This window comes from Ruditapes philippinarum, unplaced genomic scaffold (assembly GCF_026571515.1).
Source record: "Ruditapes philippinarum isolate M1 unplaced genomic scaffold, ASM2657151v2 ctg1684_1_1_1_1, whole genome shotgun sequence".
Lineage (NCBI taxonomy): Eukaryota > Metazoa > Mollusca > Bivalvia > Venerida > Veneridae > Ruditapes > Ruditapes philippinarum.
The window spans coordinates 7,959-28,713 of record NW_026853645.1 but is presented as its reverse complement, the minus strand read 5'-3'; the positions used below and the strand labels follow the sequence as shown (position 1 = coordinate 28,713).

The window sequence follows — 20,755 nt, the reverse complement described above, 5'->3', positions numbered from 1 at the left end:
TTTTAATTATATATAGTTTTGTGGGGTATAGATGGATACCGAAAATAAGATCGCGGCTACGAAAATAAGATTTATTTTTGAAATAGTGCAATTATCTGTTTGAATAATTATGTTAGTAATATATTTATGCAAAACATATTTTTGGTATTATCTACCTTTTCTTGTTTTATAAGAGAAGATTAAATACTTACAATCGTATTTGCAATTAATACAATTTTATAAGTTATGATCTTATTTTCGTATTCGCCATCTTTGGTTATTTTCGCATGCCTTCTTTCTATACTATATGGGATATTTACTATAATTATATTTACTTTCTTTATTATTTCATTCATACAAATCATTTAATAACAACAAAAGTACATTTTTAATACATTATATCACAAATAAATCTTATTTTCGTAGACCCGATCTTATTTTCGCTCACACGGCACTTTGAGCTAATTTCGTACGTATGAATTTTCGGCTCAAACTGCACTTTTTTAGATATTTTTTTTGGTTCTGAAATTTAATTTTCTGTAAAATTATTGAATGAATGCATAAATATAAAACTAACATAATTATTTAAACAGATAAATGCACTATTTCAAAAATAAATCTTATCGTAGCGCGATCTTATTTATACCGTAGTTTTTGTGTGTCAATCTAGTGCCATCGTAAACTTATCTGCATAAGTATTTGTTTTTAACTTACATATCCGCATGAAAAAAGTATGTACACTTACTAAGGTTAAAGAAGTATACAATTAACTATAAAAGCGATTATTTCTATGTCGACTCGCGCAAAGAAGTCTTTTTCGCAAAAAAAAAAAACTTTTCGTATCAACCATAAACTTTCGTAATTTTAGTTTGTACGTACGTGCCACTTCCGGTAGTTGTCAATTATAGAAAACATCAAATTCCACACTAAAGATGTCAGCCAGCGTGGTAAATGACCCAAAAAGACCTAACAAAATAACAAGGTAATAATTGATATATAGGAAACTAATGGTATTGGTACTTATTTCATTTATTTATCTTGATAATCGGCTTATTGTAAATTGATGAGTTTTCGGTCGTGTAATGGATTCGGATAGAGAAATTTTTACAAGTCTGCACACTTTCAGCCAATTCACAGTTTCACACAACACTTCTACACACTATTTTTCGTTAAAAAATAAAGAACATTTCATGTTTTATATGTTTACTAGTTTCTAAAAAACATTGGTGAGTGGTGACAAATTATGCTAAGAGTCCCATTTCGGGAAATGTACTTTGGCAAAACTTGGTTTTACGGTAATGATTGATGGTAATTGGCATGGAGCTAAATATACATTGAGAAGAAACTGTGACATCACACAGTTAAATTCAGTATCGACGGAATTCTGTTCTCACAAGTTATCATATGTGGCGGAATTTTCAGAGATTTGATGCATCCTGGAAAAAAGTAGCTAAAATACCTCCATATTGAATTGAATTATGGACAGGGCGGACTGAGAGACAGGGCGGACCGTGACTCGAGACTAGGCGGACCATATTGTGGGACAGTGCGGACCGTCACTCGAGATGAGGCGGACAGTGATTTAAAAAATATTTATATGTGGATTAATGTAATAAAAGTATTAAATTATTGATTTTTTGTTCTTCATATCAATATTTTAAAGCAAATATAAAAGTAAAAATATAAAATTAGTTTTAAAATTTCATGTGTAATTGTATATTAATTTGCTGATTGGACGATGTAATTAAGACAAAACACGAAACACTTATGATATAAACTAGATTACAGTAGTAATATAAAAATTTCAGAACATTTACAGACGCCGAGACGGTCCGCCCTGTCCCAAAATATGGTCCGCCTAGTCTCGAGTCACGGTCCGCCCTGTCTCACGGTCCGCCCTGTCCTGCAGTCATTGAATTCCCGGAGGTACATCGACAAAAAGAATAATAATTTTTACTTATATAAGAAGCAATAGTTATTTATTCTTAAACGTACAATGCACACTTTTCCATACAAATATTTCTGCGGTGAAAATCCATGTTGGCAATGCAAACAATAATTCTGACACGGATATCAGCAAAGTTTAACGAGAGAGCGAAAATTTGAGACTAGCAGGGAAAACCCGATTATCACTGAAACCTGCAAAGGATTGTGGGTCTGAATCTGACTATCGTCTACTTTTGGAGCTTCCTATTCGTTGTATTTATATATCTGTGTAATTGGCAAGGTTTTACGAATATCAATTTGAGTTGGAACCATAATTAGACAGTAAACCAGAAAAACTGTTTCCCAACGTTCTACGATAAATATAAGTGCAGGTAACCTAAATGTACTGGTACTGATTCCTGGCATGCTCCAAATATAAAAGGACAGGGAACCAAAATAACCATAGATGAAGAACTAGCAAACTTATTATCCATAGTTTTGCAGTACTATGGCAAGTTTCAAAACTATTGTTTGAATATAAGGATACTCGTGTTACTGAAATGTTCGCTCTGTAAACTTGTTAATAAATTTGGTTTAAATTACATCTATTTGTGCCAAATTTACTGAACTCAGCCTTCTTGGCTTAGTGGTTAAGGCTGCCAACTTTATATCATTTGTCTCTCGCAGCTATGGGTTCAAATCCTGTCAGGGTCTTTGGATTCTGTCATTTAATGAAGTTATCCAGCTAGCTTTGAAATGGAAGGTTGGTGGTTCTACTAAGGTGCGGACTCAATCCAGAAATCATTGGCATTGGTGTATCAGTGGTCTTCTCTACCAGTTAAAGTACTCTTAAGAAAGCTAGTTGTTTGACCATTACCATAAATGTACAGTGTGATGTTAGTTAGTATACAACATAACAAACAAACTGCACCTTTTAGGTTATACAGCTATGTGTTATGTTTTGTTGGGTATGTGGTTTGTTCCAGAATCCTTCTGTAGTAGTGTCTTAAACTTTATGTTTCATCATTTCAGATATAAGCCTCCAAGCAGTAGCGGTCCTGGAGATGACCCGACACCTGACTACATGAATCTTCTTGGCATGATATTTAGTATGTGTGGTCTTATGATGAAGGTATGCTTTATGTCATATATTATAAGGTTAAACCACTTTATATGTGTGGTCTAATGATGAAGGTATGCTTTATGTCATATATTATAAGGTTAAACCAGCTTATATGTGTGGTCTAATGATGAAGGTATGCTTTATGTCTTGTATTATAAGGTTAAACCACTTTATATGTGTGGTCTTATGATGAAGGTATGCTTTATGTCATATATTATAAAGTTAAACCAGCTTATATGTGTGGGCTTATGATGAAGGTATGCTTTATGTCTTATATTATAAGGTTAAACCAGCTTTTAATTACATTGTTGAGTACAATACTGAATTCTATTGGATGAGAACAGAGCTGTCAAACCTATATTGAAGAGGTGCTAGCCGAATCTGATATAGGTTTTGCAGCTTTGTTCTAGTCCAATGCAATCATTATTGTATATTCAACAATGTATAATGATTGCTTAATTTCACATCAACAGTTTTAAATACGTTGATTGTAACTGTGACATAGATTGAAAGAAATTATTCTTCATTATTGTAGTATTGATGTATTAACACACAAAAAAAGAATTTGAATAGAAAGCAGTTAATTGAGATTTATAATATTATTTGAAATTTGTTTACACTTGGTTGTAACAAAATGGTTACTATTGTGCCAGCTGATTTGTCATGGTAATTGTACAAATGATTTACAGTGACATTTAAAGAGAAAGGCAGTGTTAAAATGAAAAATTATTGTCAGAAAAAGTATGCTATAGATAGTAAATTTGCAAATTTTCTGCGTTCAGATAATGATATTATACAGTTTATAACAGAATTTGATTCACTAAATCACTGACTTCTACAAACCAGTAGGCACAGCCATGTTTGCTGACAAACAGGTGTGTGTGACATCCTACAACCACAAACATGTATTTAGATTTACAATAAAAATTTCGAATTGCCACAAAAGATAAAGATATTTTAAAGTATTCTGACACCAGAAAAATAAATTAAGAATACGTAACATTTTGTCACAATATGAATAAAAATAAAGTAAACAATTAATAAAAAAAATAATGGCCTACTTGATTTTGTATTGCAGTTGAAGTGGTGTGCCTGGTGTGCTGTATATTGCTCTTTCATCAGTTTTGCCAACTCCAGGGCTTCAGAGGATACCAAACAAACATTGAGTAGTTTTATGTAAGTTATATGGTGGATTAATTTCGATTTTTGTACATTCTGTGCTACAAAAATTATCCTAGTACATGTATTGGATAAAAGTTTTAACTGCACACACCAAAAGCTCAAATTTGGAGTGTATAAAGCTATATACAGTTGTATCTGGTGCAAAAAGTTATTGTTTGAATTTAGAATAAGAATTTTTGAAAATGCTTGTTTAGAAGAGGTATTTACAGTATGTTAGTACATTGTCTTAAGACTTTGTTTATGTGATAGAATCCTGCTTGGTGGTGATGGTGTAAGTAGTTTACCCACCAGATCACGGCAGTGAGCCTTTTTGGATTCACCAGAGCACAGTTCAGCCCCCTCATCGTTCCTAGGCAGGTTGTCAAGCAGTTAATTAGTATTAGTGCCTTCACTTTGGCAAGGAGCTGATAACTTCTATACATGCCAGAGCAGAAGTACCGTATAATGTGAATAACCTGATCATTCACAATGGCAGTGAATTGAACCAAGGCCCAGTTCACAGTCCAACTATTATGCTAACCAGACAGTTATTATCTTGCTTTTGTTTAATGTTATAAAAAAAATTTAATTTTTTAAATTTCATTCAAATCGATATATGTGTAGATCCGGGATCTTTAAACAGATGGGGTCACACATTTTTGACAAAGGGTGATGCATATTCCAGAGAGTGTTTGGCATTTTACTGGTCAATATGCTTGAGTTACCGTAAATTAGAAATTATAAGTGTATGTTTCAAAGGTTATTTTGTGTGAAAATAATGTTTTGCATTAATTTGTCTTTTTTCAATTTGCAGGTTATCAATATCAGCAGTAGTGATGTCATACTTACAAAATCCTCAACCGATGACCCCGCCATGGCAATGACCTTGACCTTAGTTATCATCATTTTGAAACATCACATTAAAAATCATCATAACCAAGAATATAATCAGACAATAAAAGACAGAACAGCAAATTTAGTGTTAACAATGCTGTGGATCTAGTAACGGAAGAAGAAATTACACAATGTTGTTATGTACTTATTTCTTTAATATACATATTATATGTATAATATGAAGATATCCAGTCTTAAAAGATTGCTTATTAGGAAAAGAGATTAGATATTAGATTGCTTATCAAATGCTATTAAGAGAGGTGAACATAACTACTACCAAGTTAAAATCGTAAATTAATGTAGAGTTACTTCCCTTTGGTTACAAATTGACAATTTCCAGATTTCTTGTGTAAATTATGTTTTTATTTGATTTATTTTATTAAGAAATTCTCATCAAATGCTATTTGTGCTTGGGTTAAAAGAGAGATGAACATTACTACTACTAAGTTAAAATTGTAATTTTATGTAGAGTAACTTCCCTTTAGTTACAAGTTGACAATATTTCCAGATTTCTTGTGTAAATTATGTTTTTATTCAATTACAATATTTTGTCATTGAATCATTTTGGGTACAATTTGCACATTATTTTTTATGTTTTATCCATGTTTTATAGTACCATATTATTGTATGACTATGAGATGAATGTCTACCACAAAAATGTGTCTGCCTTGTGTTGTACAGTGTAGTAGTGTTTTCAGTGCAATGTGAAGCATCGGTCTTTTTTTTTACAAATTTTAGAATATTAAAATAAAGAGAAACAAATATTGAGTTTGTTTGTATCAGTTATTTCTGTATAATGTTTTAGAAAGTTAAACAATTAAAAATATAGAATAATATTAGTTTTACAATTCCTTTTATTCAACTTGATCAATGTTAATAGAAACAAAAACTTACAGGCTCCTAGGCCAGGTACTTTACTTCATTAGAATCTGGCCAGATACCTTACTGTTCGTAGCCTTCACTTAGGTCCAAAATCCTTGTAACATAAATTTTGAATTTCTTAGAAAGATCAGCTGGGATACTTAAAACAGAAACATATGCAATAGATAATTAAGAAATATACTCGGTACTCCGAAATGAATTGAAAATTATATTTTAAAAGTTGCAACACTTTTCAGTTTAGGTTATTTTTTCACAAAAAGAATAGTTATACTGGAGAATTTGAGTGAGAGAATGATCTGAAATTTTGCGCTGAAGTTATTGGTCTAGAACTACATTAAATGGAACATTTATTTCAAAAATTTATTCCCAGTTGTGTCATGTCAAAAAAAACCTCAGTGGAGTCCCTTTAAGCAATTTGTTCTTGAAACCCCAGGCAAAAGCAAAGGATACATGTAGTTACAAGGTCCATGCTGGCCAATACACAGGAAGTGCTGCTGGTGAAGTCTAAATCCTTGTTGTTCTCCTTGACATGTATTTGATGAGGGTTTTTTGTGAGATTTTTACCGTGTAATACATTATTCAAACACTAATTAAAACTTATGGCCGATTGGTTAATGTATCTGACATTGAGTCATTGACATATGTTACTCACGACTGAGTGAATATTGGCCTAGAAATCTGATAACAGAATGAGTGTGACCAGAAAATAAACGTTTCTTTCTTCAAATCTTAAATCGTAGCCACTGATATGTTCAAGAATTCAGCTAAAAAATTGATGCACATCTTGTGTCGATGCTGTATTACATTTAAATACAACATAAAGGAATGGTCTCCATATTAGTCTCCATCATCCACCGTCAGTACAATAAAAATCACCGTTTTGAAATTGTGTAATGGTTATAAGTATGAAGAGGACCAGCCCAAAATCTTAGCATTTGTTACTTGATTCTGAAATTTATATCAAGCATTCTACACGTATTTCATTCAATTAAATATAATTATTTCACGCCAATGTCATTCGCTTCAATAAATCACACCAACGGGAAAAATGATGCTGGATTAACCTATAGTTGGGAAGGGCGTCCGTGGCCGAGTGGTTAAGGTCGCTGACTTCAAATTACTTGCCAGTCACCGATGTGGGTTCGAATCCGAACACCTGAGGTCTTCCTCCACCAGTAAAGCTGGAACGTCGCCGAATGACCTATACGGTGTCTGTGTGATGTAAAAGCCAATCAAACAAACAAACAAAAACCTAGTTAGGTTTTAATACGTCATAATATTCTAACAGAATACAAGTCTTACCACTATACTGACATTGCAACAACAGCAACACATTTGACTTCAATGAAGAGAAACTATTCGTTAAAGGTGTCTATTTTTCAACTTATTTATTATTTTGCCCATAGTTAACGCTTCTCGGTCTTTTAAATCCATTTTGCATGGAATGGGTGGCAACAATTTTTATAGAATTAACTTTGATGGCTGCTTTGATTGAAGTGGCGCAATGCAAGCAAAAACGTAAAAAACGGCACATTTTCTGTTTGTTTTTTTATTTATTTCATTTTTATTATTTTTTTTTGCGACAACACGGCGCATTTTGCCACGAGAAAACGAAAACGTGAAATCACAGTTCAGTTCACAGTTTCTGTGATTCGTTTTCGATCGCAAATCAACGACTATGTATAACAAAATATAGATCTTGGTCTGTGTAGTATATATTCCGAAGGACAAGGAAATGAACTATTAAAGTCATTTTAATGCGTATGTTTTCATGGAAACATGTCTAAAAACGTGTTTGAAGTTTTAAGATATTTCAACTACAGCATTATATTCAAGAAAATCAGAAAACAATACTTTCTCTTATAGCGGTATTAGTTTAACAAGCATATCTTCTCTACTTAAAGTACCCAGTAACACAGGTACCTATAGAAAGATATTTCCAGTAAGAAAACTGAATGAGAAATAACCTTCGCGTGCATTTTACTTCCAACTCCTGGCTAGTACTGACATTACAATGCTATTTCCGTCAACTTCATTAGCAACAAGGCTTAGATTTTCTCAGAATTATCAATCATTTTTGTGGCACGGATATGGTTGGTGTCAAAATGACAAACGCATTTTAATGTTACAAGACCTACACATTTTTGATGAATTCCAGACAGGCATTTTCTGTAGGTGACATAAAAAATAAATTTTAATAATATATATATAAGTCATTAATAACATAACGCTCCAGTTCCTTGTTATTTTTGGCTCAAAAAAAGAAATTGTTACATTGGGGACGGCGGGAATTAACTCGGGTTCATTTTCTCCGTTATCTCGTGCATTCCTCCAGGACTGGAGTTGGTGTAAGAAATGACTGATGCATGGAGGAAGCATTATGCAAATATAACCAAAGATTGTTCCGAGTTTTTATACACTGACGCATGCATAACTTCTTGTTGAAATCTAATTATTTTATGAAATGCACTGTAAGTATAATTTCATGGTCTACGTAAAAAGAAAACAAAAGCGTGGCTCAAAGCATGCACATAGGCTCCCATTAGCACCTGTACAAATACATGAGAAAATTTTAATCTAAAATGCAATGGTATCATAAATGAAAACAATGAAAGGTTTTGGATGCGACGAACAAGTTTGGGCGTTTGCGGATCAAGTCTTTCTTCGGCATCATCGCGTCAGTGAAATAATTTCCAACGTTCATGATGCATTTTCCACGATTCGTTTCCTCTCTGATTTGTCTACCATTCCAGTTATTTCACGGTTCATAGACTAATCGACAATACCTGGCATTCGTAAGTGAGTGACGTCTAGCAAAGTCGAGCACGGATTTAAGAGGTTTTGTTCGAAAATACACCATTTCTTTACATGTCAAAAATGTTTTTATATAATATAGGTTGTCATGTAATAATGCCAATATCGTTCTTACACATCGTAAATTCATGCAGAAAAGAAAACATTTATGCTAGATGTGTTTTTCTTTCCAAATGACTTAGAATGCTTTTTTTATATCTTAATTTGATAAGCAGAGCTACTTTGTACTGCGACCGTTTCTGTTTAATATCAAACAGACATCGTACCATAGGCTAAAGTGTAGTGACCCTTCTATGAATGAATTAAAGACAGGCCTATCTAAAAATCTTAAATATAATCAAAAGCTGACTTCCATACACCGCTAAATGTCAGAATGTCAAAAAAATGATATCTATTTTATCTGCGTCTGTCACCGATAGATTTCAAATACATGTACAAAATATGATTTTATCTTCTTTTATTAATTGAATTTTGTTGTGAATGATAACATACAAGCAATTTTCGCGAGAACTTCTGCATTTAGTGAATCAGATAACCTTAATTTAAGCATGCTGCTTAACACACTGGCTTTTCATCGTCGGATACCCACGGTCGAAACCATTAACATAATATGCTATGTTAATCAACCGTGGGTATCCGACGATGTGTGCTTTTATTCTTATACTGGTTTCTTAGAATTATTCAGCTTCCTAACTGGCCAAACCCCTGATCCAATGATATTGAATAATGTGTAATTTTTTTTTCTAATGTGTACAGCATTTATCCCCTTTTCACGGATAAGATACGAAGTTTCCTTCTTTTATTCTTAAGAGGCGACAAAAAACACACCATCTGAGATATCAGATAATGGGTTCATTGATACAGAATAATACTGTAACGAGTCAATTAATGTCAGATCTCTTGACCAGTTTCTTTCAATGATATAGATAGAGATATAAGATAAGTCGTCGCCGTATCAGATGATCTACAAGGTAGCGCATGTTGCACGAGTTTACTGTGTTTGCACAGGCCTACTTCTTAGCTGTTACTTTGCCGTTGGCGGAACCTAATGCATCCGTAATTTACACTAATTATATCAGGAAAATTATCTTCCTGAAGTGGGAAATAAGTCAAAAGTGCATACATGTCAGTGTCAGGATTAATTATCGGTGTAATTGCAAGATAAATTGTACTAATTTTATTTGTTTACATTTTAACCCGTCGAAACACGTGTTTGTCTATTTTTAACCCACAGGTAAATTTGTAAAGCCTGATTGGCTACTTGTCAAACGGATTTGTCATGACATGAGCTTTTATTATGCGCAAGTGGGAAATAAACTTTGACAATATCGCGCAGGACATATTACATCAAGTGGAACGTTTGGCATAATGTTATCGGGTGGGAAAAAAGTTTTTTGGAAGTTTTAATTAGGATCAAAAGTGTTAATTGGATGGATTAACGGTCAGATTTTCATACTGGATAATTGAAATTGAATGGATATGACGATTCTGTGTTCATTCGACAGTCGGAATATATTTAGAAACGAGGAATACTTGTCACCGTGTGAGAAATGTGTCATTTATGTTGTAAGCTGGTAAAGATTGCGTGTGTATAGTAAAATTTTGTGTATTGTAATTGAAAATATGAAAAGAAAAATGACAATTTCAAGGTACAAATGTATTTGTTGATAAAATAAATTTATAGAATGAGAAAACCCGGGGGATCAGCTTTGATACTTGGATTTATTCTATCTTTCTGCAGTGCAGGTAATGTACATCTTTTAGTGTATTATGACGACCCTCGGTTAAATCGGATCGGCGGTCTTTGATCTTCCTTTGATCTTTTTAATACGTAATTAAACTGTTAAAAGGTGAATTTAATTACATGTATATAAGGGCGTATTAAGAACTGATTTAGTATAAATACCACATATGTAAATAAGTTGTTATTATTGTGACAGTAAGAAATGTACACAAGTCATGTATATAATTATATTTAAGTGTAAGGCAACCTTAAGGATATTTATCTACCTAATGCACATTTTTGTAGTACTATATAAATTTACTTTAATTGTACAGTTGTATACACTTATACTATAGGAGTTGTAGTACTGTGATAAAACACTAGACTAGTGTGTCAGTGAACCTGGAGATTTTATCTTAGTACATACATATATAGCTAAAGAGACTTCAGCGAACAGGTTTTATAGTACTAGCTGCTAGACATCAAAATAAAAAGCACATAATAAAGTTATGGTAGCCAAAACTTACATACATTAAAATATACAAACTAAACAAGTATATTTTAAATGTTACATTCAATGTCAAAGTGATCATAAGTAATTTTAACTTGAGTAAACATGTATTTCCTTCAATTTATACTTATAAAGAGTTATAAAGTTATATATATGCTCTATATAAGCTTATAATGATTGAATAATATGATTTATTTTAAAATGCACACAATGTGGAGAAAACTAATGTTTCAGGATGAAATAACATAATTTGCATTAAAACCCACAATCATTTCCCATTCACAATTGTGACTCAAGTTAGGTTCTTTAAATATGCCATCATGATTCTGTTCAACCTTGCATATATAATGACTTATAATACTTAATTCTGAATAATTAAAAGTTTAACTTATGACAAGCAGACCTTTTTTCAAAGACATTTGAAAAGCACATAATCAGTGCTTAAAAAAGTTAAATCAACTTTGATCAAGGACCATTTCCCACAACTTTCTATAATTATTCACTAAAAAGGTTTGCTGTTTGGAGATTTACAAAATGTACCAGAATTGTATCTAATTATTTGTCAGAGAAATCTCAATAGCTCACCTGGCCTCTTTTGGATATGTACCAGATTGCTGCTAAGAAAATAATATTATGTCCAGCATTAGCAAATTTTGTCATAAAATAAATGGAAACTAATGTATGACATGTAAACCAATTGTCTAATATTAATATATAATATATGACATTATTTAAGCAGGCTTAAAGAAGGAATTAAGTTACATAATCTTGCTCTCCTATTAATCTCTTGTGCAAAAGCTCTCTGACATCATGCTGGCAACCCTGGCAGACAAAACACTGATTTTGAATAACAATACTGAAGCAGTATGGAATTACACTGTTAATACATTGGCAATACATATTATGTCCAGTGTCAATATAATTATGTTGGTAGCTTCTTTAGAATAGGGAAACATCTGGAAATACAATGGCATGAATTCAAACATGACTCTCGGGTATAACACACAGTGGACACTAAGTTTAAAACCAAGTTAACTTAATTTAAGACATCAGTTTAGCTGTCAGTTTTTTGTCCAGTCTTAAATTTCTATGAATTTTATGATCTTAAAAGGGCATAAATTCCATAATATACCTAAAACATCTTAATACAAATTATTCAAAATAATGGCAATGTAATGGTTTAACGCTGACAGCAAACTGGATTTTCACTGACAATGTTCACATGATTATTTTTTCTGATTTTGTTTTATCCTTTCTTGACAGTTTGTGCCAGAAATGTTGCATAAAATCACATTCGTCATAAATAATTTTTGACAATTTTTATAGACTAAATTTTGAAACTATATTGGCCTCATTATAAGTTTGATGATTCTGCTACAGGTTTTTTTCCCCAGGATTTTGGGAACATGACCCATACCCATGGAATTGGGAATTTCAGCAATGTTTTGTTAAAAATTGGGAAAAATTGCATGACTTAAATTTTGCAGTGTTTTAATGAATGCAAAGAATGATACTGTCTAGGATGGCATAGATCTGCAAATTTTGGGAACATGAACCATACCCATGGAATTGTGAATTTTTAGTGATGTTTTGTTGAAAATTGGGAAAAATTTCATGACTTAAATTTTGCATTGTTTTAATCCGACAACAAAATATATAACTTAAGATCTAGGTCACGAAAAGATATTGTATTATGGACAAGACCTAAAACAAATTATATTAAAGACACATTTTCTTATTATGGCATGAACATTTGGAACAATATACCTTTAAATATTCGTAATGCTAATAACCTTAAAAGTTTTAAAGAAAAATACAAAGCATATCTTGATGTTCATATGAGTGAATGAATGAGTGAATGAATGAATGAATAAATATATGAACGAACGAACAAATGATGCAATATACGTATATGTTTAAACAAATTGTTGAGTGTCTGTCGAAAATATATCAGTTGTAATATTTTAAAAATTACATATTATACATTCATTTTTCTACCTATGCATATTCTGTTGTTGTTGTTGTTGTTGTTTTCTATTTCAGAAGGCCACATTGGAAATAAGATATATATGATTGTTATTGTATGTTCTTAATGTGTAACCTTCTTTAAATAAAGATATTATTATTATTATTATTATTATTATTATTAATGAATGCAAAGAATTATACTGTCTAGGATGGCATAGATCTGCAAACATTAAACACCGCAACAGTGAAGAAGCCCTTATTTTCATAGATTTTAGAATTTGTAATTCAATATTTTTATTTTGTAACTTTCAATTGGGAATTTTTTCCTGTGGATTGGAAAAATAATATAATACTATTTTCCCTGAGCTATGTTACTTAAAGGAACAACAATGAGGTCCAAAAACCTAAAAATACATAGAATCAGCTCAGGGGCACTTAAAGCAGAAAGATAAGCAATGGATAATTTAGAAATTTACTCAAACTCGATACAGAAACATAAATTGTAAATCATATTTATTATAATTTAATTTTTCACAGCAAAAGCAACTTTTCTGGAAAAAAAGAGTGAGTGAATGATCTTAAATTTTGTGCGAAAGTAATTGGTCTAGACCATATATCAAATGGAACATTAATCTAGAAAATTATTTGTGAAAAAAAAAACTTCTGTGGAGTCCCTTTAAAATTAAAAGCTATAAACAGGCATTAATATTAATGTTAATGTTTCTTGTCATTACTGTTTTAATGTGCAATATATATAATGTATATATATCAGCTGACAGCATTTAAATACACATGTTTTTTTCTTCTGTATATCTATATATGGTACAAAGTGTTTGCAAGTAATAAAACCATGCAGTCCATTGGATTAACATAGTATAAAAATAGTTGTTCTTTTGCCAAATCCTCTTTGTGCGGTATTGGGGCTACGTAGTCTTTCAATAGATTTCGGTTTAATGTTTATTGTGGGTAGTACAACATTGATATGATATTCACTTACCGAACTGTGTTATCTATATATACATCATTATGAATTTCTACTTTCTTGCTTGTAATATTGATAAATTTATTGATTATAGATCGGGATTTATAACTTAAAAAGGCAAATAATTAGTCCAATTTGAGTGAAGTCGGCATTTTGACAACCTCCCAGAGTCGAGGGATTTGACGATTGTTTGAAAATTCTCTTGTTTCAAGTATTTCAAATGTTTTGCAGTTATAAGGGGATCAATCTTAACTAGTGTGATCAAGATTTTTAAGGCTGGACTGAAATAAAAGTTTTGTTACAATTATTTTGTTTGTTTGTTTGTTTCATTTTACGCCTTTTCCCAACAGTATTTCAGTCATAACGGCGTGTAGTTTCCTAACCATCGTTCCTGAAGTTGTTACAATTAAATAGATTTGCTCATGTTCTCATTTAAGTTTCAGTTGTTTGTTACATTATTGAAAGTTTCAATAATTAAACAATTACAATTACAAGAATTAATGTAACAACTTGAGTGTAACCAAAGCTACGTTTTTTAAAGCTTTATATTAATGTAAATTATGTTAAAGCAGCACGCCTCCAGGTTTGTGTTAATTTTCATGAAAATTTTGGAAATGTATTTAAATATTGTGACATAAATAAATAAAGCAATTAACATATTGCAGACAGCACTTGCAATCCAAGAAAATTACCAAAAATTGGTCAACATATGCAAAAACAGCCCTGTAGAAATTTAGTTGTAAATACTTAAAAATCAGTCATTAATTGCAAATAATATACATGTATAAAATATTACTTGAATCTTGAAACTAATTTACTTTTCCTTACGTCTTAGTACATTTTTTATCAAGTTTGATTTTATTGAAATATTTTGACAAATCTCTGGAGGCATGTAGCTTTAAGCTTTATATTACCCAGACTAAATTATGTTAATGACTATATCTAAGGGATCATTTAAGATTATAAATCTTTCCCAAACTTATTCATCCAATGAGAATGCCAAAATTTGAAAATTCTGACAGTCTATATCGCACTTATAAAACATGTGCTCTGAATTGTGATGATTTAACAAAATTTCATTTAAATGTCATGTCTATAGGAATAAACTATAAGCATGTCTACTTTAAAGTAGGTCAATGACTAAGTTAGTTAAAATAAAATATTTTAAAAAACTCAAAAGGAGCAAATGAAGCTTAATAATTAAAAACATTTAAGTTTTCCTTATTATTGAAGAGGGCGAGTTATTTTTTTTGAGAGGATTAAATTGTCAAATTTTTTCTTATTTAGCTTCTATTACGTAATTGTCTGCATTTAAAGTCAGGGGGGTAGTGGAGGGGGGGGGGAGGGGTTAACCCTTACACCTCTAATTATCTAAATTAAACTTGTCCCGCATCCAATCTGGACAAAACCGTTCATTCATTATTTCAGGTATCATTTGAAAATAAATACTGACTGAATAGTGAACACTGCTGGTAAACATCAACAAAAACAGTTCAATTAACATTTAAACTGAACGAAAATTTAATAAAAACTTAAAAAAAGTATAATAATATTAATTATTTGCAAATGTAGTGCAATTTATCAAACATCATCAAAGTACAAACCTATAATGTACAAATTTCTACAAAAATTCAACACTTGTCAAGAACAAGTACATACAGACAAGTGGTAATAAAAACCGTTGTTTTAATACTTTTACGACCTGATATGGTTTCGTTTAAAACCGGCCTAAACAACAGTACTGAAGTATGCTGTTCGAAAAGTAATTACACTATCATAAAAATGAGTACACTATAAAGCATACATAGTAGCTTGATCAGGGATGTTTTACATTCCTAACATCGGATTTAATTGTTGATAACATTCCATTACGGTACATTACATAGCCATGCTCGGCCTGGGCAGGTCATGTCATCAAAAAGTCGAGAGTGACGGAGAGTTAATAGATCGTCACCAATGAATTTTTTACCACTCGTGTAGTCTGTACGTGTAGTCTCGAGCGTTCTGACGCATTAATTGACAATATGTTTTAATGGGGTTTTACATTTATTATAAATGGTTATTAATGATATATGTCTTACTAAATGTTATTTTTTTATGGGAAATGTTATTTTGTTTGTTCAAATTTTCATCATTATTATATAATGATAATACTATATTAAAAATGCTTGTTCAAGTTTTTGATTATGAAAGCCAGGTGTTTGTTTGTGTGTGTGTTTATGTGTGTGATGGGGAGGGGGGGGGATGATGGGCAGGGTGGGCCTCGGCAAGGAGGTATTGAGAATTTTTAAGCGTAATGTCTTATATGCATTTTAAGTATTAGTGCTGTACTTTTTGAGTTTTTAGAAGAATAAAAATTAATAATGGTTGTGTAAAGCTTAAAAAAGTTTGTAAATTAATCTGCTGGGAATGACACATGAAATATGCAAAATTCAGTAATCTAATTAAAAGACAAATTATCACGAAAAATTTATTGATAATTTATGCTGTAATAATGTTTTTTTTTTTGTTTTTTTTCCGTCTGTACTTTATTTTAGTCACAGAATGCCTGTAGATTATGTAAATACTATTGTGTGCTTGAGTGTTATTTATTGTCACCTTTCAAAAAGTGGACTCAACTTTTTATATTCTCATCCATATTATTTATATCGACCCTATAATCAGATTTCATTTGACAAATTTACAAGTCTTTTTTAATCCATTATTTCGTTTACTTACTTGACAAATTCCTTCCTACAGCGAAGAATGGCTTTGACTTAAATTGACAAATCACTGATAAAATGAAATACAATAGCATCATTTGCCCTAATTATTGGCAATTTGACACTGTTGAATTACGTCCCTTTATTTGAATGTCTTTGTAGGTGGTATATCAAATATGTTAAAATGATAAACTTCTGTGCCTGGGTTTTACAGCAGATTTGATTTGTATCACCGTAACAAGTTTATTGACTTAAAGGTAGCAAATAATTCTAACAAGGGCAGTGTGATTATTATCTCAAAATATTTTCATGCCATCTTGCATGAGTGACAATTCTTGTGGGTTTTTTTGTCACAACTTTTTGCCCTCTTAATGCATGAGTGGCAAGATTTGTTGCTCCTAACTCCTTTCTTGTGATTTTAACAACTTTCTTAGACCTCTTGCATCATGATTGCATTTAGAGATGATTTAAATTAATAGAGGATATTGAATGAGTGTAAGTTTAATACTGAATTTATTACACGAGTTGAATAAAATTATATTATGCGAGCCTCTGGCGAGCATAATATTTTTTTATTCAACGAGTGCAATAAAGTCAGTATTGAACTTACACGAATTTAATATTCTATTTATCACATATCTAAAATAAAGACCGGTTTAAGTGAAATGATAGTCATTTTTCATTGACGCGTCTATAGTATAACGCTAACATATAGCGCGTCTTTACACTATGTTTGTATAACGCTAATGACGTCACGTCAAAATATATGCACGGCCGTGCAATACCATATTTACGGAGTCGCAAAATCGGCACGGGTGTGTGATAAATATAATTATTATATATATAGTAAGAGAAACAATTTTTGTTTGTGTTCATTGATTTTAAGTCATTTTGCTCATTTGTAATTATTTTATGTCCTTTGCTTCATTAAGTATATACAAGTATATTTTAAGCTTTTTGTATATTGAAGTCCTATTGCAATCTCTGTATGTCTTTAGAATTCTGTAATTTTCAGGCAATGCTTGATTTTTTAAAGTTTTTAAATTTTCTAATACCTGATATTTACATATCGTATAAATTATGGCTTTAATGCTCTAAGATGATATAAGATACGGAGAGGGTGTTTATAAATGGGTCATGACTCTGACTGCCCCTCACATCCAACTTAAGAGTATGGCTAGTTTGTTGAACCCCTCTGAGATTTGGATATCAACTCACGTTTCTTTATTGAAAATCATGCAAACATTTTTGTTCAATCAAACCAATGTCTTGAATGAGACACTTTCTGGAATATGCTGGGCTTGTTGAAAAGTTTGTGACCCTGGAAAATATGTTGGGATCCCCACCTGAATGAGGGCGATGATCAGTGTCCGGATCACGGGTTTCGTTCACTTAAATGTACTCGTGAATTCAATCCTTGTTGGTAATTGTGTTTGTCTCTCAGTGGGCCTACTTAGGTCACCCGACTGCAGTTTTCCTGTTATGACAATGAGCCCTGTTTATAAAAATATACTTAGACTGGCAGATTTCTTAAATCATATTGTGCATTGAAAAATTTATAAGATAATATGATATCGATTCCTCTCACTTTAATGTTTTGATCTCTTAATCTAAGAAAATGCATTTTAAAGTCTTAGATACATTGAAATTGGTGGCTGCTTGACATGCAATTTATGATTCAGAATTTGCAGTATTTTTGGCCAGATTTTTACTGTGTTACTAACTCAGTAAGGGCTATTTTTGCAGATTTTGACCTCTTTTTTTGTAATATATATGTGTTGTTTGCAATGTTTTCTTTGTTCCCTTCCCAGAATTTTATTTTTAGTACATTTTCATTTTCAAAATTTTTATAAAAATTAGCTTGAATCTAGAGGCATGCTGCTTTAAGTTAACAAAGTAATACAAATATATTAAGTTTATTTTGTTCTGTATCAATGGAAGGACACTGTGTTTGTTTAATATTGTGCATGTTATTGTCATGCATTAATGCAATATAAAGCATTTACAATTTGCTGTCAGAGTTATTATCTTTTTTTGTAAGTGAATAATTGGCATATATCATAATATATACTGGTGGTTAAAAAGTGGAAAATTCTAAGGTTGCCCCTGATCTCATTGGTTTATATAAATTAGGCATAAATGTCTCAGTGATTATAATTATCAATTTGTGCAGTAATGGGTCAACTCCTATTAAATTACGAGGGATGTCCGGAAAGTTCATATACTTCTTCATTTTTTAAACTATGACAATACATAATTATGTTGTACAAATTTTGTCAGCACAATTATACATATCTAGCGAACACATTTATAAAAGATTACTGAACTGTGAGTTGCATTTGTATTTTAACAGTAGTTACATACAACATATATACATCGTCATGGAGCACTTTGACAACGTCAACGGCGTCAAATTAACTTCACGTTTACAGATTATTCAATTTCTTCCGTTTTCAACAGCCATGGTACCTGTATGGCGTATACTTAATAAATGTCTGTTCCTTTGCCATTACTTTATGAATTTCATACACTAAAATTTATTTAAAAACAAAGATTTCACTGGTTCCCATACAGTGTGTGTTAGATGTCTGTTTTTTTCAAAGAATTTTATAACGTAATCTACGATATTTTGGCCATGCTACTTATGGTCGTCTGGGGCGCTCTTTTACCTAATTCTGTCATTACCGCTTCTTAATCTTGTTTGACATTTAAACGCAAGTTGTCTTGAACAATTTATGGCTGAATTTGTTTTTAAAGTAACGGCTAAAATCTAAGTTGGTCCCATATTAGAGTTGCTACAAAGTTAAATAACATTACGTTGCTCCGTCCTTGAATTTGACGTCATTTTGCAACACAAAATTTACGCACCTTCATTGCCTAAAACCGTCGTTAACAAGCTGTTTATTTACGTATGACGTCATAATTTTCACAAAATATCATGCAATAGTATCATTTGATGTCGCAAAATTAAAACGAGAGTTGCGTAAAAAATACACTTTTTAGCAAGTTATTATTCAAGTAGCTATCGTCATGAAATCAAAGTGCTCCGTGATCCGTTGATCATGTTGCCATGGTGATTGGCGCTTTGCGAATATTACTTTTATAATGTTTTTTAATTTAAAAATATGTAGCATATAAATACTTTAGCAAAATATTTAATCATCATATTGATATGACTGCTTATAATAATTTTATAGCCTTGTCTACGAACTTTCCGGACAGCCCTCGTATATAAGGAGTTAACCCGTTATTGCACTAAGTTGACAATATGTTCTTTATATCAAAGTTAACTTTATTAATTTTTCAAAATTCTTGGTAAGAAACAAAATGATATTGTTTATATGCATAAGTTGTAATTATAAAGTCTGACTGCCTGACCCATGATAGAATTTGAACAAATGCATATCTCTGCTAAATAGCTAGCTACACCCTCCAACTTCAAGACATACAGTCAAAACTGCCATAGTGACCTACTGTTTTCAGTGACTTCCTGTCTAATATGGCAAAGTTCGAGTCCGCCTACCAACTATTTTGGTAAAACTTTGGTTTTACCCATGCCGGAATCTTCGGTTCATATGGCATGGGGAATGAGTCGTATGCTGTTCAATAGGCCTTTTAATGATAATGTTATTAAATTACCGTAATGAATATAGTTGTAATTAATTGGGTACTAGCATAAATTTCCATGGAAAATTATTTTATTCAAGTAAAGAGTTTGAAATATAATGGCATAATGGTAGAATATGCAAGGAAAAATATCTGACAGGTTTGCGGTTCAGATCGGAATAATTTTGTTCCAAGGGGACAAGGCTTGCCAACCAATGGGCAAAGTCCCCTTGGGACGGATACTCCGATCAGAACCGCAACATATGACAGATATTATTATTACAGAACTGTTATCATTTAAAAATGATAACAACAATTTACTTATTAGTAACAATGTATAAAGTAGCAAGTAAAGCGAACTTCAACTTCTTTTAGGACCATTTCAAATACCATTTAAAACCGACCATAAATTGTAGTTTGTCTGTACATACATTTAAAAAAATTTGATTTAAACGCACCTTGGTTTTGTTTAAATGCATTATAC

General features: G+C 31.6%; 1 protein-coding gene across 1 annotated transcript; it reads left to right on the top strand.

Annotated features, from left to right (window-relative positions):
* The first annotated feature begins 809 nt into the window (after nucleotides 1–809).
* LOC132737445 (PAT complex subunit Asterix-like) lies at nucleotides 810–5,185 on the top strand. The gene is made up of 4 exons (XM_060724735.1): nucleotides 810–961; nucleotides 2,938–3,037; nucleotides 4,107–4,204; nucleotides 5,004–5,185. The coding sequence occupies exons 1-4, from the start codon at nucleotides 912–914 to the stop codon at nucleotides 5,071–5,073; spliced, it is 318 nt and encodes a 105-aa protein (XP_060580718.1). The 5' UTR covers nucleotides 810–911; the 3' UTR covers nucleotides 5,074–5,185.
* The last annotated feature ends 15,570 nt before the right edge of the window (nucleotides 5,186–20,755 follow it).